At 41.8% G+C, this 19,448-nt stretch overlaps 1 protein-coding gene across 4 annotated transcripts in view; it reads right to left on the reverse strand.

The window, feature by feature from the left end:
• NT5C2 (5'-nucleotidase, cytosolic II) overlaps nucleotides 1–19,448 on the reverse strand; it is a 177,423-nt gene that overhangs the window by 91,048 nt on the left and 66,927 nt on the right. For all 4 annotated transcript variants that reach the window (XM_074382805.1, XM_039465015.2, XM_039465016.2 and 1 more), the window contains exon 2: nucleotides 4,256–4,380. In XM_074382805.1, the coding sequence (XP_074238906.1) occupies nucleotides 4,256–4,356 (101 nt within the window). In that variant the 5' untranslated portion in view covers nucleotides 4,357–4,380. The remainder of the gene's footprint in view (nucleotides 1–4,255; nucleotides 4,381–19,448) is intronic.

Consider the following 19,448-nt stretch of genomic DNA (forward strand, 5'->3'; position numbering starts at 1 on the left):
AAACTTCAAGCCCTTGAAAATATTTTTTCTATTGTTTCCAGTGCATACACCTTACTATACAAAAGAATGTGCCAGGCACAGTGGCTCATGCCTGTAATCCCAGCACTTTGGAAGGCCAAGGCGGGCAGATCACTTGAGGTCAGGAGTTCACGACCAGCCTGACCAATAATATGAAACCGCATCTCTACTAAAAATACAAAAATAAGCTAGGCATGGTGGTGGGCACCTATAATCCCAGCTATTTGGGAGGCTGAGGCAGGAGAATGGCTTGAGCCCGGGAGGCAGAGGTTGCAGTTGAGATCATGCCATTGCACTCGAGCCTGGGTGACAAGAGCAAAACCTCTGTCTCAAAAAAAAAAAAAAAAAAAAAAAGGAAAGAATGTAGGGCACAGAAACCATCTAAAATCTTCCAGGAAATACCATTCTAAGAGTCAGGAGTACATTCAGGTTATAATACACACACACACATACATACACACTTTTTTTTTTCTGAAACATGGTCTCATTCTGTCACCCAGGCTGGTCGTGGCATGATCTCAGCTCACTACAGCGTCTGCCCCTTGGGCTCAAGTAATCATACCACCTCAGCCTCCCAGGTAGCTGAGACCACAGATTGTAAGCCACCACACCCAGCTAATTTTTGTGTTTTTTTGTAGAAACGAGATTTCGCCATGTTGCCCAGGCTGGTCTCAAACTCCTAAGCTCCATGGCGTGAGCCACCATGCCCAGCCTATCACATATATAAAATACAACTTCGATGTTTACTAAATGATTTTTACCAGCCCTCATTTCCGCTGCTAAAAACATTACATCCTAACCTAATGTTAATAAATACAGCATAAATACCAAGCAAATAATTGAAGAGAAAGTATAGAACGATTCTATATAACAATTCTATATAATCTACAAATGTACATTATATTACATAAACACACATAAAACGTTCTGTTTTATAATTTAACATGCCATATCTAGCAACATATCTCACACACAAAATAGAATCATTAGTACCCACTCGACAGGAACCTTTAATGTTTTCACTTGTTCAGAGTCTAAGAAATAACAGCATCCTAACACCTAGAAATGCCAGACAGTGACCTACCATGAGGCAAAAATCACCAGCCTACTTAAAAAAATAACTACTGGTATAATAATGAACTTCTGATACACTCAATAACAAGTAACTATGTTTTTCAAAATATTAGTATTTATTGAAACAACAAAATGTTACCTAATTCTGACTTTCCTAGTGTAGGAGGCAAAGATGGTTCTACTAGGGCCCAGATTTTTCTACCCCATAAATTCACTTTAGGTGTAAATTTCTAATTTCTGCTTAAAAATAAATAATTACTAAATACATTATCTATTTCTGAGTACCTAGCTACTTAAGATTTAAATAGATGCAAATGTTTAATTGAATCTATAAAAATAGTTAAGTAAAAAGAAAATACAATTTAGTTTGGGCTCGGCTCATGGCTATAATCCCAGCACTTTGGGAGGCCAAGGCAGGTGGCTCACTTGAGGCCAGTTCAAGACCAGCCTGAGCAACATGGTGAAACCCCGTCTCTCCTAAAAATAAAAAAGTTAGCTGGGCGTGGTGGTGTGCAACTGCAATCCCAGCTACTTAGGAGGCTGAGGCAGAAGAATTGCTTAAACCTGGGAGGTGAAGGTTGCAATGAGCCAAGATTGCCCCATTGTACTCCAGCCTGGGCAACAAGAGCAAAGACTCTGTCTCAAACAAGAAAAAAAAATTAAATACAATTTTAACTTTTAAAAAAAATTTATTTAAAAAAATTTGGGAAGCGCACACAGTGGTTCATACCTGCAATCCCAGCACTCTGGGAGGCCAAGGCAGGTGGATCACTTGAGACCAGGAGTTTTAAGACCAGCCTGGCCAACTTGGCGAAACTCCATCTCTACTAAAAGCACAAAAATTAGCTGGGTGTGGTGGCCATGCCTGTAATCCCAGCTACTCAGGAGGCTGAGGCATGAGAATTGCTTAAACCCTGGAGGCAGAGGTTGCAGTGAGCTGAGATCACACTACTACACTTCAGTCTGACGACAGAGTGACACTCCATTTCAAAAAATGTTAATTGGGTACAGTGGCCCACGCCTGTACTCCCAGCTGCTCAGAAAGCTGAGGCAGGAGAATTGCTTGAACCCAGGAGGCAGAGGTTACAGTGAGCTGAGATTGAGCTACTGCACTCCAGACTTGACAACAAAACAAGACTCTGTCTCAAAAAAAAAAAAAAAAAAAAAAAATTTGTAGAGATGAAGTCTCATCATATCTCCCAGGCTGGTCTTGAACTCCTGGGCTCAAGCAATCCTACTGCTTTGGTCTCCTAAAGTGCTGGGACTGCAGATGTGAGCCACTGTGCCTGGCCTACACTTTTAAAGAAAAAGTGATTTAGAGAAAATATTATGGTCTAAAATCAAAAAAAAGGAAACTTTATTAATACCCAGAGTTACCTACATTCAATTTAACACAGTAGTCTACAGACACGATTTTAAAATTCTGTTTAAAAATTAGAGTCAGTTTGTGGTAAATACCAATTAAGAATTTCAAGCTGGGCACAGTGGCTCACCCCTGCAATCCCAGCACTTTGGGAGGCTGAGGTGAGCAGATCACATGAGGTTAAGAGTTCAAGACCAGCCTGACCAACATGGAGAAATCCCATCTCTACTAAAAATACAAACTTAGCCAGGCGTGGTGGCACATGCTCAGCCTCCTGCTATTACAGCCTCTTGTAATTCCAGCTATTCAGGAGGCTGAGCAGGAGAATCACCTGAATCCAGCAGGCGGAGGTTGCAATGAGCCGAGATCATGCCATTGCACTCCAGCATGGGCAACAAAAGCATAACTCTGTCTCAAAAAAAAAAATTCATACTTGGGCCAGGTGCAGTGGCTCATACCTATAATCCTAGCACTCTGGGAGGCCAGGGCAGGTGAATTACCTGAGGTCAGGAGTTTGAGACCAGCCTGGCTAACATGGTAAAACCCTGTCTCTACTAAAAATACAAAAAATTGGCCAGACATGATGGCAGGCACCTGTAATCACAGCTATTTAAGAGACTGAGGCAGGAGAATCGCTTGAACCCAGGAGGTGGAGGTTGCAGTGAGCTGAGATTGCACCACTGGACTCTAGCCTAGGCGACAGAGCCAGATTCCATCTCAAAAAAAACAAAAACGAAGTTTCATTCTTGGCATGGTCTGGTGGTTCAAGCCTATAATCCCAGCACTTTGGGAGGCTGAGGTGGGGAGATCACTTGAGGCCAGGAGTTCAAGACCAGCCTAGCCAACATAGCAAAACCCTGTCTCTACCAAAACTACAAAAAGTAGTGAAGTATGGTGGCCATGTCTGTAATCCCAGCTACTGGGGAGGTTGAGGCATGAGAATTGCTTGAACCCAGGAGGAGGAGGTTGCAGTGAGCCAAGATTGCATGACTGCACTTCAGCCTGGGCGACAGAGTAAGACTCTGTCTCAAAAAAGAAAACAAAAAAATATAAAAATTGGCTGGGTGCAGTGGCCTACACCTGTAGTCTCAGCTGCCTGGAAGGCTGAGAGACAAGAATCGCTTGAGCCTGAGAGGTGAACGTTGCAGTTAGCCGAGATAACGCCACTCAACAGAGCAAGACTCTGCCCAGCACCCCCACAAAAAAAGAAAAAAAAAATTCCTATTAACTTAGGTGCAATTTTCTAGCAGCCAAAAACATTTTTCTCTTAAAGACTTTTTTTTTTTTTTTTTTTTTTTGAGACGGAGTTTCACTCTTGTTACCCAGGCTGGAGTGCAATGGCGCGATCTTGGCTCACCGCAACCTCCGCCTCCTGGGTTCAGGCAATTCTCCTGCCTCAGCCTCCTGCGTAGCTGGGATTACAGGCACGCGCCACCATGCCCAACAAATTTTTTGTATTTTTAGTAGAGACGGGGTTTCACCATGTTGACCAGGATGGTCTCGATCTTTTGACCTCGTGATCCATCCGTCTCGGCCTCCCAAAGTGCTGGGATTACAGGCTGAGCCACCGCGCCCGGCCCCAAAGACTTTTATTAGTAGATATACGAAGCAGTATGTTGTACTACTAGTGAAAAGTCTTTAAAAAAAAAAGGAAAGTCTTGACTTAGAACTAGATTTGAACCATGACCTAGCCGTATGATCTGGGGTACTTAACCTCTCTGTACATTAATTTCATCATCTGTAAAATAAAGTACCCACTTCATAGAGCTGTTTTGAGGATTAAATAGACAAAATACTTACCGATGATAGGCTTCTCGACGATACTTTTTCAGGGCATGCTTATCCATGTTAGCAGGCATATCTGCTGCATTCTGTAACCGATCACTCCAGGAGGTTGACATTTTATTTCAACTGTATTTTGTATTCTAGAAAAGAAAAGCAGTAATTTAGTAACTTAATATTGGCATCTGTATACTGACATCTGACAGATTTTTTAAAATATCAGAAAAACTCCAGCTTGCAAACGCCTAATAATTGCCTATTAAAACATACTGAATACAGTAAATATGCTGAAAATTATACTGACACTTCTCAACAATGTAGAGTTACAAAAATAATTTCAGAGCCCGGCGCAGTGGCTCACATCTGTAATCCTAGCACTTTGGGAGGCCATGGCGGGTGGATCACCTGAGGTCAGGAGTTCAAGACAAGCCTGGCCAACAGTGAAATCCCATCTCTACTAAAAATACAAAAAATTAGTGGGGTGTGGTGGCAGGCGCCTGTAATCCCAGTTACTAGGGAGGCTGAGGCAAGATAATAGCTTGAACCCGGGAGGCGGAAGTTGCAGTGAGCCGAGATTGCACCACTGAACTCCAGACTGGGCAACAAGAGCAAAACTCTGCCTCAAAAAAAAAAAGAGAAAGAATTTCATATGGTAATTTCCATCAGGAAAGGTACTATATACTTCCAAATAATTAAACATGACTGCCAGTAATTAGTAACTCCAATCCTAGATTCTAAAAAAGGCATTAAAACCACAGAACAGCATAGTTTGTCAATACATATAATTTTCAGTTGATGTATGTTTTTAAAACACGTGTAGCAGGCAAATTTTAAATTCTGATCAACAGATTCTGGTGTGCAGAGAAGCAGCAATAGGTACAACTACTGGGTTGGAGCCGGGTACGGCTTGATTCCTCATCCCGGTGAGACGTCAGTCCCACCCCTCTCCCTGCCCAGCCAACTCCACTGTACAACCCCTAATGTGCTAACCTGGGTTGGCTACTGGCTGCCCCCCAGCAGACCCCCATCATGGGCAGCCAGAACTCCAAGGCTGCTCAGGAAGTGCCAGGGCTGCAACAGGTACTTCCTCTGCAAAGGCCAATGGACAGGACAATGGCCATGTGAAAAGCAATGGAGACTTATCTCCCACAAGTGAAGGAGAGTCACCTTCCATGAACAGAACACATAAGGCAGCCAGGGCCACAGGCAATGCCATCCCGCCAGCATCCCCTATCCTGGGTGCAGAAGCAAAGGGGGCGGTCTCCGCTAAGAAGTTCTGTCTCAAGAAGTCTTTCAAATTCAGCAGCCTGCCCTTCCACAAAAATTGGAAGGAGGATGCAACAATTCTTCTGCCTCTCAGCCACAGAGGAAGAGCAGGAGCAAGGTGCCTGCAGCAACAAGGGCACTGCCCAGGAAGGGAAAACTGTTGCCACCCCTGAGAGCCAGGAGCCCCAGGCCAAGGGGGCAGAGGGTAATGTGGCCTCAAAAGAGGCCCCAGGCTTGGGGTCCCCCACTCCCTTGGGGCAGAGAGTGGCCCTATACCAGGTAATGCTGAGCAGAATGAGTAGCTAGGTGGGGGCAGGTTGGTGATCTCTAAGTTGCCTTCCTGTGCCCAGATAGGAAGGGGCTATTACCTCCTACCAGCCACATTCCATTTCCCCCTCTCCCTCCTATGGATTCTCCCATCAGTCACCTGGTTTTCCTCTTAAGGTCAGCTGAAGATGGCCTTAAGCTGATAACTTCCCAAGTTAGGTTAGTGATGTAAAATGCTCCTGGCCCTGGCCCTACTTCTTTCCCTGTCCCCACCCTTGCAGAAGGCAACTGTTGGTTTTCTTCCTCAATTCTTTTCCAAGTTGGTTTTGTTTACCCTACTCCCCAAATCCCTCAGTCAGAAGAGGGACGCTTATACTCCCAAACATTGCATGCCCAGCCTCCCACCACTGAGTTTTTAGTCTCTTGTGCTGTGTCTGGTGGCACTTGGGCTGGAAGGGACACTGTCCCATCTAGGTTTTTGGGTTGTTTTTGCAACAGGGTCGCAGTGGCATGATCTCTGCTCACTGAATCCCAGGTTCAAGTCATCTTCCCACCTCAGCTTCCCTAGTAGCTAGGACCACAGGCGAGTGCCATCACGCCTGGCTCATTTTTTTGTATTTTTTGTAGAGGCGAGTTGTCTACAAAAAATATTGCCCAGGGTGGTCTCAAAACTCCTGGGCTCAAGCAATCTGTTCACCTCAGCCTTCCAAAGTGCCAGGATTACAGGCGTGAGCCACCCGCCAGCCTCCATCTAGCTTTTCTTTTTTTTTTTTTTTTTTTGAGATGGGAGTTTTGCTCTTGTTACCCAGGCTTGAGTGCAATGGCGCGATCTCGGCTCACCGCAACCTCCGCCTCCTGGGTTCAGGCAATTCTCCTGCCTCAGCCTCCTGAGGCTGGGATTACAGGCATGCACCACCATGCCCAGCTGATTTTTTGTATTTTTAGTAGAGATGGGGTTTCACCATGTTGACCAGGATGGTCTCGATCTCTTGACCTCGTGATCCACCCGCCTTGGCCTCCCAACGTGCTGGGATTACAGGCGTGAGCCACCGCGCCCAGCCCCTCCATCTAGGTTTTCATAAATGTTTTACTCATGTTGAACCTCCAGCTTTCTTGGTAAGGAAGTATTAGACTTTTGGGTTACGGGTAGATCTATAACATGAAACAACTTGTCTTTTCTTCTCCCATTGTTATAAATAACTTTTAATGGCAAAACTTCATTTCTAATTTTTTTTTAAGCTGCTAAAACCATTCTCTTCCAACTGGTTTTACTGTTAACATTTGGAAAAGAAAAAAATGCCATCCCTTTAAAAAATAAAAAAATACATTTTGATCAACATACTAAGTTCGTCGATGGTGGCACAAATACAAGCAATAAATATTTGATTTCTATTTATTTCATGCTTTTATATTTTTCTGTAATTATTTTTCAGCTGGCAATAGAGACTATGAACAAAAAGAAGGAATAAACTAAAACATTTCATCTAGGCCAGGCACAGTGGCTCACACCTGTAATCCCAGCACTTTGGGAGGCTGAAGCAGGTGGATCACCTGGGTCAGGAGTTTGAGACCAGCCTGGCCAAGATAGCAAAACCCTGTCTCTACCAAAAATACAAAAATTAGCTGGGCATGCTGGTGCATGCCTGTAATCCCCAGCTGCTAGCAGGGTTGAGGCAGGAGGGTTACTTGAACCTGTGAGGTCGCAGTGAGCCGAGATCATCGTGCCACTGCACTATGGCCTAGGCAACAGAGGGAGACTCCATACAAAGAAAAAAAAAAGTTCATCTAATTAGGATAAACATCTAAAATGAGGTGGGCAGCTTAAGTATCTTTAACTACTCTAACATTAGACTATTACTAGGTTTCACTTCTGTTTCTGAAGTTTTCATTAGTAAGTAGCTTCAAATAAGAATGAAAAATATCCTCTTAAGAGTTAAGAAGTGTATTAACATTTTATAAAAATAGCATTATGGCCACGCCTGGTGGCTCAAGTGCTGTAATCCCAGCACTTTAGGAGGCCGAGGTGAGTGGATCACAAGGTCAGGAGATCAAGACCATCCTAGTCAACATGGTGAAACCCCGTCTCCACTAAAAAACACAAAAAATTAGCCAGGCATGGTGGCGGACACCTGTAGACCCAGCTACTTGGCAGGGGAATCGCTTGAACCCAGGAGGTGGAGGCTGCAGTGGGCCGAGATCATGCCACGGCATTCCAGTCCGGCAACAGAGCCAGACTCCATCTAAAAAAATAATAAACAACAAACAAACAAACAAAAAAAACCCAGCATTATTTGTGAAATCATTTGGAGCCTAAGTTACTTCCCATCTTGAAAATGCTATCATATATGACATATGACATGAATAATATACCTCCCTTCCTCTCTCCCTTCTTCTGAAACGGGGTCTCCCTATTGCCCAGGCTGGAGGGCAGTGACATCGTCATAGCTCACTGCAACCCTGAACTCCTGGGCTCAAGTGATCCTTCCACTTCAGACTCCGGAACAGCCAAAACTACAGGTACTCACCACAATATCCAGCTAATTGTTTTTTAATTTGTGTACAGATAGGGTCTCACTATGTTGTCCAGGTCAAGTCTTTTTTATATAAACAACCTCTGTGGCTTTTTAAAAAATAATTTATTCAGGTCAGGCATGGTAGCTCACGCCTGTAATCCAAGCACTTTGGAGGCCAAGGCGGGCGGGTCACCAGAGGTTGAGAGTTCAAGAGCAGCCTGGGCAACATGGCAAAACATGATCTTTACAGAAATTGAAAAATTAGCTGGGAATGGTGACACAAGTCTGTGGTTCCAGCAACTTAGGAGGCTGGTATGGGAGGATCACCTGGGCCCAAGAGGTTGAGGCTACAATGAGCCAAGATCATTTCGTACCACTGCACTCCAGCCTGGGCAACAGAGACCTTGTCTCAAAAAAAAAAAAAAAGGAAAACTTACACACAAATGTTCATAGCAGCTTTGTAATGGTCAGAAAACTTATACACATATGTTCATAGCACTTTTGTAACGGCCAGAAACTACAAACAACCCAAATGTTATCAACAAGTGAATGGATAAAAAAATTATGGTACATCTGTACAATGTAACAGTACTATGCAATATAAAGTATTTATATGCAAAACATTAAAAAATTTATAATAATTACACTGAGTGAAAGGAGACAAAAGGAGTGCATAGTGTATGATATCATATATATAAAATCCTAGAAAACACAGACTACTATGACAGAAAACAGATCAGTGGTTCCCTGGGGTAGGAAGGTCAAGTAGAGAAAGAGAGGAGGAGATATTATTACAAAGGAGCCCAGGAAAACTTCTGGGGAAAAGGGGTGATACGTTCAGTATCTTCCATTATGGTGAGGATTTCATGGGGCGTGTGGGTGTGTATGTGTATCTAACATATACAAGTTAAATATATATAAACATATATAACATATACATATATACATGTTAAATATATATCACATATATAGTTAACATATATATGACATACATATATTTAACATGTATATATGTTAAAACTTTTTATAGGCCAGGTGCAGTGGCTCACGCCTTTAATCCCAACACTTTGGGAGACCTGAGGTCGGGAGTCCGGGACCAGGGAGACCAACATGGAGAAACCCCATCTCTACTAAAAATACAAAATTAGCTGGTCGTGGTGGTGCCTGCCTGTAATCCCAGCTACTCAGGAGGCTGAGGCAGGAGAATCGCTTGAACACGGGGGAGAGAGGTTGCGGTGACCTGAGATCAGGCCATTACATTCCAGTCTGAGGAACAAAAGCGAAACTCTGTCTCAAAAAAAATTATGTACTCTATGTGCAACTTATGGTATACGAATTATGCCTCAATAAAACTGTTTTTCAGCCAGTGGCAGTGGCTTACACTTGTAATCCCAGAACTTTGGGAGGCTAAAGTGAGTGGATCACTTGGTATCAGGAGATAACACCACTGTACTCCAGCCTGGGCAGCAGAGCAAAAAAACATTTTTTTCACAGGCAAAACATGCAGTTCCCTTCACCACTACCATCACCCTCCCTCAAAGAAAGGAAAACAGCTGCTCCAACAGCTCTAGGCAACTGCTGAAAACAGGAAGCAAAGAGCAACTGAAACTGTAGGGTAAGTCTGGTTAGCAATCTGCCCTGAATATTCTTTTCCTCAAAATGATGTGCCAATAAAATGCTGATAGCCGCATATAATAAGACCACTATCTTTAAATTACAATGAAACAAAATGTTATCCCTCTCATAATTACCCTCCCATTACTTAACATAATGTTAAGAAAAGTTCAAGAACTACGATGTACAGTAATATTCTTCATGCCCAAATTGATAAAAGTATATAAACAGCAGTCAGGGCCAGGCATGGTGGTTCACACCTGTAATCTCATTATTTTGGGAGGCTGAGGCGGGCAGACTTATCAGAGGTCAAGAGATCCAGACCATCCTGGCCAACATGGTGAAACTCCGCCTCTACTAAATATACAAAAATTAGCTGGGCGTGGTGGCGCATGCCTATAGTCCCAGCTACTTGGGAGGCTGAGGCAGGAGAAGAGTTTGAATCCGGGAGGTGGAGGTTTCAGTGAGCCCAGATCACTGTACTCCAGCCTGGTGACAGAGCAAGTCCTCATCTCAAAAGAAAAAAAAATAGCAGTCAGCACTTATTTTCATGACAATTCCACATTAAGACAAAATGCCATGCTGCCAGTTATATGCTGGTAAATGCCCTTTAAAAAGTCATTTTAGGCTGGGTGCAGTGGCTCACACCTGTAATCTCAATACTTTGGGAGGCAGAGGCAGGCAGATCACCTAAGGTCAGAAGTTCAAGACCAGCCTGGCCAACATGGTGAAATCCCATCTCTACTAAAAATGCAAAAATTAGCCAGATGTGGTAGCAAGCCCCTGTAATCCCAGCTACTTGGGAGGCTGAGACAGGAGAATCGCTTGAACCCAGGAAGCAGAGGTTGCAATGAGCCAAGATCAAGCCACTGCACTCTAGCCTGGGCTACAGAGCAAGACTCCATCTCAAAAAAATACACGTGGAATTTATAAGTTTTATAATCAACCATTCGTTCTCATGCTACAACACTGCCCTAAAACTTAAATGGCAAGAATAATTTTGAATAATTTCTTCAAATTTTCTCACCAGCCTGAAACTTATTTTGGTCTGTAAATACAACAACTTTTATTACATATTACATATATTAAAGTAGTTTACGAAAAAAATTAAAGCTATATCCTCCATTTGTATACCTCATATTGTACTAAATAACCACATTTTATACCATCTTTGATAACCTTCTTCCTTGAGACATGAACAAGTAAAATCAATAAAGTATAGTAGTTAGCCACTGGTTTTATCGTCATATTGTGAGGGGTCCTCTCTGTAACATAGGCAGCCACAAATCAACTTACTTACAAATACATCCCCTTAAAAACACAGAGACTCAGATTCAAGTTTAATTTATCCACCAGTACTGCTGAAAAACTAAACCCTCAGTTTACTTGCAGTTAACAGTGTCACCTATAACTCAAAGAACAGCACTGTGAAATAAACTAAAGCTTTTTAAAGTATTTTGTAACCTTTACTGACTCTCATCACAAAATACATGGAAGGATATATATATGTGTGTGTGTGTGTATACGTATATATGTGTGTATATACACACACACACACACACACACATATACATATATATATAAAATACTTCAAGTGGGGGTGGGAGGAGGGTGAAGGATGAGAAATTACCGAATGAGTACAATGTACAGTATTCAAGTGATGGTTACACTAAAAAGTCAGACCACCACTATGCTATATACCCAAAACTGTACCCCCTAAATCTATAAAAATTAAAAAAATAAAATAGTTTAAGATGAAGAAATGCCAGTTTTTCCAAAAAAGGCTCCTTAAAACTGTTGCATTTAAATTATGTTAAATATTTCATTACCTCTCATCTTTTAGATAGTTCATGATAAATAAATTTTTTTTGTTGTTTTTTTTTTTTGAGACAGAATTTCACTCTTGTTGCCCAAGCTGGAGTGCAATGGTGCAATCTCGGCTCACTACAACCTCTGCCTCAAAGATTCAAGCGATTCTCCTGCCTCAGCCTCCCAAGTAACTAGGATCATAGGTGTGCCCCACCACACCCAGCTAATTTTGGATTTTTAGTACAGACAAGAGTTCACCATGTTGGTCAAGCTGGTCTTGAACCCCTGACCTCAAGTGATCCACCTGCCTCCCAAAGTGCTGGGATTACAGGCGTGAGCCACTGTGCCCGGCCTACAAACAGGTTTTTTTTTTTTTTTTCCACTTCATTATTTTCATTCAGAGGTCTTTACGTCATTCATCCCAAATTTTACTACACGTTCCTGTCAAAGGCCAACACTCATAGTTCACGCACCAAAATCATGCAGATGGATAACCAACTCCAACTAATAAAATCACAGTTACCTACCCACACACATCACTCGCTGTCCTCTTACCCTGTTTTACTTTCGTTTTTTGCACATAACACTCACAATTGACAGTCTGCATTCTGTCAATCTCTCCAAAATATAAGCTCCATAAAGGAGAGCAGTATTTTACTTGCTGTTCTACCCCCAGCATCTTGCGCAGCAGACTTAACTGACAGAAATAAATAAACCATTAAACCTCTACACATGGAGCTCTTTGCTTTCCAGAAGCCTATTTTTGTGTAAGCCTGAAAATGCAAGAATAACTGCACAAGTCTCTTTTAACGCTCTAAATGAACCTTTGTGAAATCTTACTCTTGGTTCACAAATGCGTAAGATTCTTGGCTTGATTAACATAATATTTTGCTAACATTTCAACATCAGGCCTTGGAACAAAAGGTTCCTTCTTCTCTGAAGGAAAAATAATAAAGCTGAGAAGAGATCTTGTCCACTGAGAAATGCAGAACCTGTTGCCTTGACAATTTGTTTTTCTCCTTCAAGCAGCTACATGCTCTTATCTGTAGTCTGAAATTGTAACTAGAAACTACAAATTTATTTCATCTGTTCCTAAAGTTTTGAGAATATACAAAAAAAGACAGGAATTTTGCTATGTTCTCATCAACATTCTATTGCCACTACCCTGCCATATCATACAGAATGCTATATATTTGTTCTACATCAACACATTAAGGTTGCTTCTAACGAAATGTTTTGAATACCAGACCTTCAACAACAGCAGTTATTGACACAAAGGAACAAGAGAGCACGTAAGGAAAACATTTCAAAAGATTGAGCTATTTCTTCAAAACATTGCCATAATTAACTGAGGTCTTCAAAAGCATAAAGGTATAAATGAGGCTGTACAATTTTTACATTCAGACAATATATAATACTTTGCACCTTTAGTAATGATTCCTGAATATTCCTTTAACAACAACAAAAAAAAAAAAAAAAAAAAAATAGGAGGGCAAGGCAGAGTAGCTCATGCCTATAATCTCACCACTCTGGGAGGCCAAGGCAGGCAGATCCATTGAGCTTAGAAGTTCGAGACTAGCCTAGGCAACATGGCAAAACCCCCATCTCTACAAAAACATGCAAAAATTACACAGGCACAGTGACGGGTGCCTGTATACCCAGCTACTCCGGAGGCTGAGGTGGGAAGATCGCTTGAGCCGGGAAGACAGAGGAGGTTGAGTGAGCCAAGATCGCACCACTGCATTCCAGCCCGGGCAACCAACAAAAATCCTGTCTCCAAAAAAAAAGGAGGGGGGGGCAGGTTAAAAACTGCTTTATTTCAAAAAGAACCCATTAGCTTACCAATAAACTCCTGCTTACCATTCAACTTGGTTTAGCTCGTTTTTCCTCTTACGAAGTAATTTAAAAAGATAAAATTGGAAAGGCAGAAATAATCACCATAGTATTTCTACCTTGTAATATATAAATTCATAGATATGCATGAGTTCACTGCCTTAATGCTAATGTAATAGCTGACATTTATTGAGTGCTTATTACTATTTTTCATCTATGATTCTAAGCAGTATAGCACATATTTTAACTCACTAACTTTTCACAACAACCCTGTATGTTAGATACTATTATCCTCATTTTACGAAGAAGTAAACAGGAAAGAGAAGTTACATAATTTGAAGTCATAGAATTATACTGTGGCTAAGAATACAGATTCTGGAGCCACATTGCCGGGGTACAAACCCTGGCTCTAAACTGGATGCAGTGGATTACACCTATAATCCCGGCACTTTGAGAGGCCAAGATGGGTGGATTATGAGGTCAGGAGTTCAAGACCAGCCTGGCCAAGATAGTGAAACCCTGTCTCTACTAAAAAAAAAAAAAAAAAAAAAAAAAAAAAAAAAAAAACAATTAGCCGGACGTGATGGTGGTCGGCTGTAATCCCAGCTACTCGGAGGCTGAGGCAGAGAATTCCTTGAACCTGGGGGGCAGAGGTTGCAGTAAGCTGAGATCGCGACACTGCACTCTCCAGCCAGGGAAACGAGCAAAACACCATTTAAAAAAAAAAAAAAAAAAAAAAAGGCGGGGCATGGTGGCTCACATCTGTAATCCCAGCAGTTTGGGAGGCTGAGGCGGGTGGATCATGAGGTCAAGAGATCGAGATCATCCTGGTCAACATGGTGAAACCCCCGTCTCTACTAAAAAAATACAAAAATTAGCTGGGCGAGGTGGTGCGCCTTGTAGTTCCAGCTACTTGGGAGGCTGAGGCAGGAGCACTGCTTGAACCCGGGAGGCAGAGGCTGCAGTGAGCCGAGCTTGCGCCACTGCACTCCAGCCTGGACTCGGACGACAGAGCAAGACTGTCTCCAAAAAAAAAAAAAAAAGATGCTCTTTGAATCTACTACTAAGAAAAAAAAAAAAAGATGCTCATCTCCTACAACCTAAGAACTTCCTAGCCTTAGAATTCTCTCTCAGAAGTAAACACCTCCATGAATGCCTATTACAGGGTGGCTAACAACAGCAAAGAGTCAGAAATAACTAAATATCCATAAATAAACCACAGTTTATTCATATGATGGAATATAGCAATGAAAATGAATAAATAAACATTAACATGGATATATATCAAAAGCAATGTTGAACAAAAAAGCATGTTACAGAATCATGTTTATTGAACAAAAAGTTATGTGCACTTTCATGGATACCTAAAGATTAATAAAAGTATAAAAATGTAATGGGAATAATAATTACTTAATTGACGGTGGGAGGAGAGCAAGGAGGGAAAGACAAGGCAATAGGATCAGAAAGGATTCATGTCAGCTTCAACTTTATCTGCAGTGTTTTATAAAGAAGAGTCAGGCTGAGTGAGGTGGCTCATGCTTGTAATCCCAGCACTTTGGGAGGCCAAGGCGGGTGGATAACAAGGTCAAGAGATTGAGACCATCTTGGCCAACATGGTGAAACCCCCAAATACAAAAATTAGCTGGGCGTGGTGGCAAGTACTTGTAGTCCCAGCTACTCAGGAGGCTGAGGCAGGAGAATTGCTTGAACCCAGGAGGCAGAGGTTGCAGTGAACCGAGACAGCACCACTGCACTCCAGCCTGGGGAAAAAAAAAAAAAGAAAACTGAGCCAGGCGCTGTGGCTCACGCCTACAATCCCAGCACTTTGGGAGGCCAAGGCGGGCAGATCACCTAAGGTCAGCAGTTTGAGACCAGCCTGGCCAACATGGTGAAATCCCATCTCTACTAAAAATACAAAAATTAATCAGGTGTGGCAGCACATGCCTGTAATCCCAGCTACTCAGGAGGCTGAGGCAGGAATCCAGGAGGTGGAGGTTATATAGTAAGCGGAGATCGTACCACTGCACTCAAGCCTGGGCAACAAAAGCAAAACTCCATCTCATAGGTGAGGGGGAAGGAGAGCCACAAAATTAATGTGGTAAACAGTAAAAAGAAAAAAAAAAAAAGGTTAAAAAAATTATCACAGTCTTAATTTTAATTGCTATTATGAAGAATGTGGATAGTAGACATATCAAATGATCACTGTTATTTTCTGTATGTTTGAAATATTTCACTGTATTTTTTTTTTTTTTTTTTTGAGACAGAGTTTCACTCTTGTTACCCAGGCTGGAGTGCAATGGCGCAATCTTGGCTCACCGCAACCTCTGCCTCCTGGGTTCAGGCAATTCTCCTGCCTCAGCCTCCGGAGTAGCTGGGATCACAGGCACAAGCCACCATGCCCAGCTAATTTTTTGTATTTTTAGTAGAGACGGGGTTTCACCATGTTGACCAGGACAGTCTCGATCTCTCGACCTCGTGATCCACCCGCCTCGGCCTCCCAAAGTGCTGGGATTACAGGCGTGAGCCACCGCGCCCAGCTATTTCACTGTATTTTAAGACAAACCTAAATTAAAACATTAAAGAAACTCCTTACACTTTGGGAGGTCAAGGCAGGTAGATCATGAGGCCAGGAGTTCAAGACCAAGAGATCCAAGGTGGCTGATCACTAGCAGCTCGGGATTGTAGCTCCCAGTGAAAACGCAAAGAAGGAGAGGACCCCACACCTTCACATGAATTCTTGTTGCGCACGCACCAGAAGATTCCCAGCGGAGGAGCCCCAGGGGTCCCCAGCGCGACTCTTGTGACCGGTGAGGCGGTTTTGCCGGCGCTTTGGAGCGTTGGTTCTTGGTGCAGAGTCAGAAAAGCACCATGAATCTTAACGCCACTGATTTAGTCGGCACAGTGGGTTGCTCAGATTTCGGCGCTGAGAATCAATAAGTTGGACGTCCACTCGGAAACCCAATTACAAAGACGGTAATTATAAAGACCACATGGATAAATCTACAACGAAGGGAAGAAAAAAGCCAAAAAAGGCTGAGAATACCCAAGATCAGAACGCCTCTCCCTCAGGGAGATCACAGTTCCTCATCAGCAACGAAACAAGGCTTGATGGAGAACGAGTGTGTTCCAATTACAGAAGCAGGCTTCAAAACGTGGATAATAAGAAACTCCTGTGAATTAAAAGAACTTGTGCTAACACAATCTAAAGAAACTAAGAACTTTGAAAAAAGGTTTGACGAAATGTCAACAAGAATACAAAATTTAGAGAGGAAAATAAGTGAATTGATGGAACTGAAAAACACAATACGAGAACTACGTGAAGTATGCACAAGTTTTAACAGCCGAATTGATCAAGCAGAAGAAAGGATATCAGAGGCCGAAGACCAACTCAATGAAATAAAACAAGAAGACAAGATTAGAGAAAAAAGGATAAAAAGGAACGAGCAAAGTCTCCAAGAAATATGGGACTATGTGAAAAGACCTAATCTACGCTTGATAGGTGTACCTGAATGTGACGAAGAGAATGAATCCAAGCTGGAAAATACGCTTCAGGGTATTATTCAGGAAAATTTTCCCAACCTAGTAAGGCAAGATAATATTCAACTCCAGGTAATACAGAGAACACCACAAAGATATTCCTCAAGAAGAGCAACTCCAAGGCACATAATCGTCAGATTTACCCGGGTTGAAATGAAGGAGAAAATACTAAGGGCAGCCAAAGAGAAAAGTCAGGTTACCCATAAAGGGAAGCCTATCAGACTTGCAGCAGATCTCTCAGCAGAAACCCTACAAGCCAGAAGAGAGTGGGGACCAATATGCAACATCCTTAAAGAAAAGAACTTTCAACCCAGAATTTCACATCCAGCCAAGCTAAGCTTCATAAGTGAAGGAAAAGTAAAGTTTTTTGTGAACAAGCAAGCACTCAGAGATTTCATCACCACCAGGCCTGCTTTACAAGAGCTTCTGAAAGAACCACTACACATAGAAAGGAATAAACAGTATCAGCCTTTCTAAAAAATACCAAAAAGAGTATCAATATAATGAAGAATTTACATCAACTAATGGGCAAAATAGCCAGCTAATATTAAATGGCAGTATTAAACTCACATATATCATTGTTAATTCTAAATTTAAATTGACTAAATCCCCCAATCCAAAGACAGACAGACAATTTAGATAAAAAACTAAAACCCATCAGTATGCTGCATCCAGGCCCATCTCACATTCAAGGATACACAAAGACTCAAAATAAGGGATGGAGAAAGATTTACCAACCAAACAGAGAGCTAAAATATATAAATAAAAAGCAGAAGTTACAATTTTTGCCTCTGATAAAATAGTTGTTAAAGCAACAAAGATCAAAAGAAGCAAAGAAGGACATTATATAATGATAAAAGGATCAATGCAACAACAAGAAGAGCTAAAGATCCTAAATATGTACGCACCCAATACAGGGATACGCAGACATATAAGACTAATAAAGAGACTTAGACTCCCACACAACAATAGTCGGAGACTTCAACATTAATATTAGACAGATCAATGAGACAGAAAATTAACAACGATATCCAGGACTTGAACTCAGATCTGGAACAAGTAAACGTAATTAACATTTATAGAACTCTCCACTTTAAATATCCAAAATATACACTCTTATCAGTACCACATCATATCAACTTAGAAGTTTAAACGAAATGTTGGTTGGCTCCTTGTTTGTTATTCTCTTCCCTCATTTTATTTTATGTCTCCATTATTAAGGACAATTACAGGTATACCCATATTTAGACTGCATTCTACCCCGGGCAATAAAGCAATACCCCCATTCTCTCTCCCTCTTCCTCTTTCTCTTTCTTCCTCTTCTTTATTCTTTTTATTATTTTTTTCTTTCTCAAAAAAAAAATAATAATAATGCTTAATACACACACACACACACACACACACACACACACACAAAGAAACTTGTGGTCCATTAAAAAAAAAAAAAAAAAAAAAAAAGGAGTTCAAGACCAGCCTGACCAACACGGTGAAACCCTGCCTCTACTAAAAATATGAAAATTAGCTGGGTGTGGTGGCACACTCCTGTAATCCCAGCTATTCAGGAGGCTAAGGCAGGAGAACTGCTTGAACCCAGGTTTTGGTGAGCCAAGATCATGCCACTGCACTCCAGCATGGGCAACAGAGTGAGACTCTGTCTCCAAAATAAAAATGAAGAAAAAAAAAAGGAAACTCCATTAAACCAAGGAACCTATAAAAATGTATGTTCCACTGGGCATCTGTAATGAAAACATGCTGATACTCAACAAGCTTACTGATTTTTTTTCTTTTAAGCCATTAAATTTCAGGCAGCAGATTTCAGTCTTCTCTTTCCAAACAGATATTACAAGCCTATAATCCCAGATACTCAGGAGGCTGAGGCAGAAGAATTGCCTGAACCCAGGAGGCGGAGGTTGCGGTGAGCCGAGATTGAGCCATTGCACTCCAGCCTGGGTAACAAGAGCGAAACTCCGTATCAAACAAACAAACAAAACCAACGTGTTTTATGTATCCCTCCCTTTCCCCATAAAACTGCAGAAATGGCCTGGAGACAGATTAATGAGCACCTCTCTGCCTAACATTCTATTGTAAGCTGGCTTTCCTTAGGAAGACGTGATGTCTTCCGGTTAAGGCTAGCAGATACTAAAAGGGAATACTATCTATATAAATCTTCTTACAATTACAAACTTCCGGAAACTTGTAGCTGATTGTAAATTTTCACACAATGGCATCAAACCTTAGAACTGAAAACAATCTTGCAGAACATCTCTTTCAGCCCCGTTTATTTTACAGTTGTTGGTTACTAAATCCTAAAACCTTAATTCTGGGTCAATGAGAGTAATACAGCTACCTAGACTGCTGAAATGTAGTGGTTT

This window comes from Saimiri boliviensis, chromosome 12 (genome assembly GCF_048565385.1).
Source record: "Saimiri boliviensis isolate mSaiBol1 chromosome 12, mSaiBol1.pri, whole genome shotgun sequence".
Taxonomy (NCBI): domain Eukaryota; kingdom Metazoa; phylum Chordata; class Mammalia; order Primates; family Cebidae; genus Saimiri; species Saimiri boliviensis.